Genomic DNA, 8,605 nt, shown 5'->3' on the forward strand with positions numbered 1-8,605 from the left:
ATTCTTCCATTTTAGCAGAACAACCAAGTGTTTAAAGAGTCTTTTTTCTTTCCGTGTAATTATTTTTTAAAATGCTGAGTACCCTATTTGAATATCTACCTTGCTATTCTTGTCCAAGATTTCAGAATAAAACAGTTGATCACCTACTAATTCCATCCCTGTGCCACATAGAAGATGTACAGGCCATGCTGTATGCATCCTTCACTGTTACTGCTCCACACCATGGCTAATGAGGTAACACAATATATGGAAATGAACAAAGAAAAGAAAATGAACCACTGTCAGAAATCTTATGAACTCCTGTATTATTGCCTCCTGAATGTCACCTGTGTGGAACAATGTGCGTAAGTCTATGATATTCAAAACAACTCACAATGAGGAAAAAGGCAGAATTATAAATGGAACGGGTAATAAAGGGGAGCTCAGTCATAAACGTTGTATCATCACACAGTAAGTCATCAAGTCATGACTGTGGAGTCCTAACTTGTTAGCCAGCCTCCCTTTTGCATAAATGTTTCTGAGCAATTTCTGTGCAACATGCATATGAAAAATCTATTCTAATGAAGTAAAAACATAAAATTATCAATGACTCTTCTTCTAGTCAAGAACAAAAACTTCTTTACCACACAGAGAATAGGTCTTTTATTTATTTTTATTAACATCAGTAAAGAAGTTCCCTCTTTCTAAAAGAATTATTGATGTAAACGTTAGGGTGAATAAAGTTCTTACGTACCACGAGCAATTCTCAAAGCTGAGAAAAGATCACAGTACACAGCAAGGGTAGCGGTACAGAAAATCATTGGCAGTGCCACTTTTCACAACATGCACCACACAAGTTAAACACTTGCAAAGCACAAAGTTGCATTAGTACCACCAAAGCCAAATGAATTTGTGAGTGCTACACGTCGTTTTTCAGTTTTCCACTCCTGAGCTGTTAATGGAACATAATTGAGATCAAACTCTGCCTCTGTTTTCTGTAAGTTTAGAGTAGGTGGCAAAATTCCATGGTAACAGGACAGTGCAGTAAATGCTGCTTCAATAGCTCCTGCAGCCCCCAAGAGATGTCCCGTTGCTCCTTTTGTTGAGGAAACTGCAATATTACGTGAGTGATCTTTAAAAAGTCTCTTGATTGCCTGATTCTCAGCAGCATCTCCTAGAGGTGTAGAAGTTGCATGTGCATTGACATATGTTACATCTTCAGGTTTGATCCCTGAATCTTTTATTGCTGCAGACATACACCTAAGGAAAAAAAGAAGACAGAATGCTGATTTTCCCACTATATTTTTGTCACTGACACACATGTACAAATCAAAAGCAACTGTACAGGGTGTTTTAAAATGTTTATCAAATGTGAAAATCTGCATGGCATACTTCACCAGAGATGTAAATGACAGGAGATGGATTCATCTAACTAAACACCCTAGCATCTACCTTTCACCACACTAGAAAGTCACACTCTTCTATCTCGACATGGTATGTTCCATTCTGACTTCTGATGACCTGTGGACTGTGACTGCCTCTATAAAACATGCTTTTTTTATGAAAAACACAGAAGGATTGACACAGCTCCATAGTGTGATTTTCACACATCTTAACAAAGTATCTCTGAGCAAAGGACCACTGACTCTTTTGAAATTTATGGAAAATAAGTAAATAAAAGGAAGCTCAGGAAAAAGATAGCACAGGCTGCTGGACAAACTGAAATGCCTCCAGTACAACCTTCTACCCTCAGAAGCATCCAGCTTAGTTTAGGTTGGAGGCCACTGATGCCACATTCAGGCAAAAAAGGTTACTGATCAACCATGAGGGAAACAGATACACTAATTTAGTTAAATATGTCAGCTGCAAGGAACATAAGGAGATAACGGATTAATTGTGTAGAACATACTTTATATCCACACTTCTGAGTCTGGCTTTGCCTCTCCTTTCCTGCAGGCTTATTCCAAAATATGTATTAGTATCCAACTGAAGTAGTTATTAGAAGATGACAAAAAATATATTCCCCTGAAATTTTTTGACATGGCAAATAAAATTCCTACAGAAAAGTAAGGGAAGCATATACATTTCAGATTTAATCCATATTCCACTGTAGTAACAAAATATTGGTTTGAAGACGATATTAAAATGTTTTATCTCACCTCAAGGGTGGAAAGGCTCAACATTTTGGAGATAGCAAGATTAACTTTCAACTACTTCCCACTGTGAATTTAATTATATGCTATTGCAATCATAAAATATACAAAAATTCTGTTACAATATATTGCCATATCATCTCAAGGGTAAAGAAGTCTGAAAATCTGAGATAAGACACTCCTGACTACTCAACTCACACCTAAGTCTGCAGAACAATTAAATATGTATCAAATAGCATAGAGGGAAACCTGGTATATTACACTTCTTGAAAAATCTGTTAACCCAATAAAGATGCAAACACAGCTTTACAATACGGTGCAGAAGTTTGATCTATTTGTGCAGTGATATATTGAATTTTGTTATTAAATATTCACATACATTCAGAATAATGCAAACTAAATTACTAAGGATTCCAGTGTCAGCAGTAGGATTCAGCCTATACAAAGCTCACAAACAGTACATATACTTACACATGTAATTTAACTGAAAATTTAATTAGGTCAATCGTAAAGATTAGATTAATATCATCTACTTGTGAACTGTTTTTGATGAGATTAACAATGATGAAGCTTTACCATCTCACTAAACAGTACTAAAGTGTATTTCTGCTGTAGCCCTCCACCAACACTCTTAGCTGCATCAGAATGAAGCATTTAAACATGACTGTAGTACCAGCATATGATCTAAATACTTGCCCTGTGAAGAGCCAAAGTCTTTTCTAAATAAGAATAGCCACAATTAATGCTAATTACATGTACGGTAATTAATCTAACAAACTGGATACTCCAAGTGCTCTACAGCTTTCACCACTTGTGATCTCTTTAGTAACACTATTCCCCTTTCAGACGACAACAAATGACATGACCTGCTTTTGCAGTGGGATCTCTTTTCCCTAGGGAAAAAGGTTGAAAGAACCTGAAAAGGTTCTAGCATACCACAAAGATCTTAAAAAAGAGGTTTCCATTGAGACTTATTTGTGTGAAAAGCTGTGGGCACCAAACACAAAATATTTTCACAAACAGAAAGTCTTCCTAAGTCTACGCAAAAAAGGATAATTGGAGCAAGAACTGGCCTTCACCTTGTTACTAAAAAAAGAAAATTGGGGCAAACTCTTACCAGAAGCTCTTTCACTTTTCAAATTAAGTTTTTAGGCTTTTGGAGTATTAATTCAAGATTGAACAGCATTCCTCTAGGAAAAGCATACAATAACAGAAACAAATGTACCCACTATAATTAACATATGAAGTAGTCATCATAATCAACATATAGTTCTTACCTGAATGCACCATCTCCCTCCGGATTAGGTGCTGTTATGTGGCATGCATCACCAGACAGTCCATAACCTAAAACTTCTGCATAAATCCTAGCACCTCTTTGTACAGCGTGTTCATACTCTTCCAAGACCAGCACAGCAGCACCCTCTCCCATTACAAACCCTTCTCTCTGTGAATCAAATGGTCGACACGCCATTTTAGGGCTTGAGTTAAAACTTGTACTGAGGGCCCGAGCTCTTGCAAATCCAGCCAAGGACAAAGGACTAATGCAAGCCTCAGTCCCTCCAGCCAACATGACATCAGCATCACCGGAGGCAATAAATCTAAAGGAGTCTCCAACAGCATGTGCGCCTGTGGTACAAGCAGTTGATACAGCATGATTTGGCCCTTTCAGTTGGTACTTAATGCTGATCTGGCCTGCTGCCATATTAACTAAAATCTTTGGGACAAAGAACGGGTTGACCTTGTTATAGCCCTTTGTTTTAAATAAAGTGGCTGTATCAGAAATCTCTTCCAGTGGAACCATTCCCATACCAACTGCCACACCAGCACTTAAGTGGTCCTGTTCAGATTGGGGAGACCAGCCGGAGTCCTTCATTGCTAGTTCTGCTGCACCGATGGCCATCACAGTGGCAGAACTCATGGATTTGATCTCTGACTTAGACACAAAGCTTTCTTCACTGAACTGACCCTCCTCATTTCCCCTTGGCACACAAGCAGCCACTTTACATGGGACACCTGCGTATTCTTCCCCGTCTAGCGATGCAATCCCACTGTCTCCTTGGAGAAGGCGCTTCCACACAAACTGGGTCCCCACACCAAGAGGGGACACTAAGCCAATACCTGTAACAACTACTTTCCTTCGACATGCAGGCAGTGACTTGCTGAAAGCTCTTCTGTGGTTTCGTAAACGTACATTTAAATTCAAACTCCGGAGATGAAGATTTGCAATCTTTAACAGACCCCACGAGCACTGTGAGAACATGGTGGAAATTGATCACTTCAAGCACATTCCTGTAGCTGGGGAAAAAAAGACACAAAACCAACAATAAAACAGCCAATGTGAAAAAGATTCCAAGTATGCTAAATTAATAACCTGCTTTTTACATGAAAGCCTATTTTCAATCCTGCAGAAAGGGATGTAGTTTCCATGTCTGTAATCAGGAATAGCATGTGTTATAGCAGACAGGGCATAGAAACACACTCCCTTTGTGAATGCCTCCAGTGGGGTCCTCCAGCTTAAGCTGCTAATGAATATGGCTTTGCATCATTGTGGACTGCGAGGCACTCTCTGGTTTTGCTGCAAAACTCCCCCTGGGGCTTTAACTGGAGGTATCAACAATAAGTGTTAACAGTTTCATTCTTCTGAGGGAGACCTGAAAGTGTTATGACCTACCATTATCATGTTAATGATGTCGTCATCTCAACCTTTATGTCAGGCAGAATGGTCTAGAAAACTCCATAACAGCAGGAGTCAAGAAACTCTTGCCACCAAGGCAATTACGTATCTTGGAGAAGACTCCGCATCTTTCTACCTCCACCTACCCTTTATCAGCCTTGAGGGGACAGTACCTCAAGCGCATTTCAGCAAGATGTAGCACAACACAACCTCCCTTGGAGGTAACAATGTCAGACCAGGGGTGTCAAGTGACAGCAAAAGGCCACTGCTGAGCACTTCAGGCGAGGCGAGGGGACCATGCCAAGTGATAATGCTGCAGGACTGCACTGCAGCCCGCGTCTCTCGCCTTGCCTCGGCCACCGCCAAGTCGGGAGCTGGTCTGATCGCATGCACCCGGCACGCCAGAGTGGGGCGGAGGCTGCAGCATGGCTTCTGTCGACGCCTATGGCACAGGCTTCAGCAGGTGCCCTGCTTTTCGCTTCACAAAAAGGGAAACATGCCATCGCCAGGTCTTTGGTAACACAGAGCGGCACCGGGACGATGCATGGCCGCCTGGCTAATGTGCTCCCACCAAAATACATAGGCCTGCTCTTTCCTGGGGCAGCACAAGTACACAGCAGCGTTATTAAAAAAGCTAAAAATAGTGCTTACTAATGTAGATGGGTTTTTTAAAGGAGCCTGCTTTAAATCCTGACCCAAACTTGTCATTTTAATTGTTCTGAGCCAGTTAGCTTGCATTTTATAAAAAAAGTGGAGAGTTAATTGCGGAGGTCTTTAAAGCCATGCGTGCCTAATGCTGCATACAGCTTTTAATAACACGCCGTTAACCAGTGTAAAATAATTAGGAGGCCTAGTCTGACCCAAGCCATGCTGCGCTCCCTACTGCGCACGCCGAAAAACAAACAGGGGGCCAGTTCTCCGCGGGAACACGGGCCATCGGACGTCACCGGGTGTTTAAAGGGCATTAGCTATTTTTAACGTTTCAAGCGGTAACACGCAGCGAAGGGTCCTGTCGCCACGGGACTCCCCCACGCCACCCCGAGTTTCGGTCGGGCCGCTGGGGCCGCTCCGCCCAGCGCCGCCATTGCTGTCCCGCCCCGCCCCGCTAGGGGCAGCCTCTCCCGCGGCCCCTCCGGCGCCGGCGAGGGGGAGCCCTCCCCTCCCGGCAGGGGCCGGCGAGCCCCTGCCTCCCCCATCCTAGCCCTCAGGGGTACCTCCGCCGGCCTTGCTCCGCCCCCCCCCCCCCGCTCCGCGATGGTTGCCTCTGCCTCCCTCTCCTGTTCGGACGCAGCGGGGCCTCACCAGTCGGGATAGACCGGTGTTGGGGGGGGGAACGGACGGACAGACGCACGGACGGACGCGACGGCTTTGTAGACGATCCCCGATGTCACGATTGGTGAGGAGTCGCGCGAGCGAATCGGTAATTCGGAGATGGACTGCGCGGCCCGGCGGCACTTCCGGCCGAGAGGTGGTGGCGGCCTGGCCCGGCCCCGAGATTGCCGGTGCAGGCGCAGGTAGCACTGAGGACCGGAAAAGAAGGAAATCACTTCCTCCCCCAAGTCACTCATTTAAAACACGCAAAGGAAGAGTAAAAAAAAACCCAAACAAAACCCCAGTCTCAGTGGAATAATACGCAAGAGGGTAACGCGACGGTCATGAGGGAAACCTCGTCGTTTCCTGTCGGTTTCCTTAATCCTGCTTGTGTGTTGCAACACGTTTCAGCAGTGAGCAGGTAGGAAGTGTCAAAACTTCTGCGGTAAACAGTACGTAAGCACATAATTCAAGGCCATCACACACATGCAGGAGGAACTCTTCAGGTCCTTACAGTCTCTTCCGGGCCCATTTTATACTCCACCATAACTAATTTCTTCGTTAAGTTTTCCTGCCTGCACGTTGTTCCCTTGCTTTAGGTCCAATCCCCGTCGGATCCATGTTCTGCTATATGCACCCCTCAGGTCACCATCCTTCACCAGCTCCCAGCTTCGCTGTCACATTCCTGGATAAAGTGTGCTCCTCCACATAGAAGCTGAAGTGCAAGTAAAGACAGTAAGAGGTAAAGAAAGGCTGTCCAGGGAAGTGGTTGAGTCACCATCCGTGGAGGTATTTAAAAGATGTGTAAATGTGGCACGTAGGGACATGGTTTAGTGGTGGACTTGGCAGTGTTAGCTTTACAGCTGGACTAGATGATCTTAAAGGTCTTTTCCAACCTAACTGATTGTATGATTCTGTGATTCTAAGCTGATCACTGACCTTACAGGAGTGTCTTGAAAATACCTGTACAAATGCACCACAGTGCCAATACACTAACATTTGTTGCTGCTGCTTCCAGGTGCAGGAACCATAGTGCATGATCTGAACTGAGACCAAGCTGCTACCTATGCCTGACACAGAAGAACAATGAAGTTTTTACTTGAGAAGTGGCACAATACTTCAAATACATGAAGTCCAGGAGCCATCACGGCAGAGCATAAAATGTGTGCCAAAGTCTCATCCACAAGACTTGAAGCACCTACTGCAGGAAAAAGAAAAAAAAAATCCTAAAAAGGAGAGACATGCAATATTTAATAAAGAAAAAGCAAACACATGTAGATTTTTTTTTAGATGAAGGTACTGTGTTTCATTTCCCTTTAGAAATATTGTTCCTTGGATAGTTAAGGTATTAGTAATTTGTTGGAAGTTGGCACTTGGTTTTCTAATTTTTGCACACCACTTCACTATGAGCACTTCCAAAGCATTATTGGAATGCTATACTTATATGCTATACTTATATGCATTATATGTACATGTATAGCAATATAGTTAATCTTTACATTTGAGAGACCACCCAACATTAACAGTCACATGCCTATGTGAAAAGTACAGAAAGAAAGATAAAAGCTGGAGAAGCAGCCAAGGAACATGGCATCATCTTAAATTAAAATTTTGTTACTTTGGTACCAATTCCATGATTTTGAGGGCTGAATTAGTGACTGTTAAACTATGCTAGTAGAAATAGTAATTGTAATCCCAGCAAAAGTTAACCACCTTAAGTCTCAGCTTTTCTAGGGATAGGTACGATCTTCTTAAAAAAATATAGAAGCTGAGCAGAATGACCTGCCAGAAGCAGGCAGTAGAGCTACAGCATAATGTCAATTAATAATCACAAGCCAGCTTGAATTTTAAAGAACTCTTTTACTTGGAACATTTTTAACCTTGCATTCTTAAGAAAGCAAAGCCCCACAGACCTTTTTGTCCAAGATTTTTCATGACAGTTCTTTCATTAATAGCACAAACCAGGTGTCTAGAAAAAGCAGAGACAGAAACTAGGGTGTTTTTTCATTTGGGCAGGTTTCGAGTAGGGCTGGACAAGGCGTCAAGGCAGGGGCGAGTAGCTACAGTAGCGTTCCCATCCTGGTCACCTAGGTGAGGCTGAAAGCGTGGCACCAGCAGAGCGTGCAAGCAAACATGGCTGGTGTAAAAGGGGATTTCTGCACTTAAAATTACATAAACACCCCGTGAGCAGGAGGCCCAGCCGCACAAGCGGGTCAGGATAACGTGGCTGCAACGTCGTCAAAGTCGTCACGATAAAGGAGTTTGGCAGCCCCCGCGCCGTAACCGACGTCGGGCGGCGCAGCGTAGCCGGGCCAGGCCGCGTTCCCCGCTCTCGGCCGCTAAGGCCCCTCCGGCCGCGGGAGCGGGCTCTGAAGGCAGCGACCTCACCGCTCCGGCTGCGCATGCGTGCTGCGGCGCGCTCCTGGCGCGGCACCGGGGGCTGGAGGCGCCGCCTGGCTGGGCGGGGGCCGCGTTCCCGGGCGGTGCG

General features: G+C 44.2%; 1 protein-coding gene across 1 annotated transcript; it reads right to left on the reverse strand.

Annotated features, from left to right (window-relative positions):
- Positions 1–775: 775 nt before the first annotated feature.
- Positions 776–4,392, reverse strand: OXSM (3-oxoacyl-ACP synthase, mitochondrial; the record flags this gene model as incomplete). The annotated part of the gene is made up of 2 exons (XM_082015025.1): positions 776–1,239; positions 3,410–4,392. The coding sequence occupies 2 exons, from the start codon at positions 4,390–4,392 to the stop codon at positions 837–839; spliced, it is 1,386 nt and encodes a 461-aa protein (XP_081871151.1). The 3' UTR covers positions 776–836.
- Positions 4,393–8,605: the final 4,213 nt, after the last annotated feature.

This window comes from Phaethon aethereus (genome assembly GCF_964289735.1).
Source record: "Phaethon aethereus genome assembly, chromosome: 2".
Lineage (NCBI taxonomy): Eukaryota > Metazoa > Chordata > Aves > Phaethontiformes > Phaethontidae > Phaethon > Phaethon aethereus.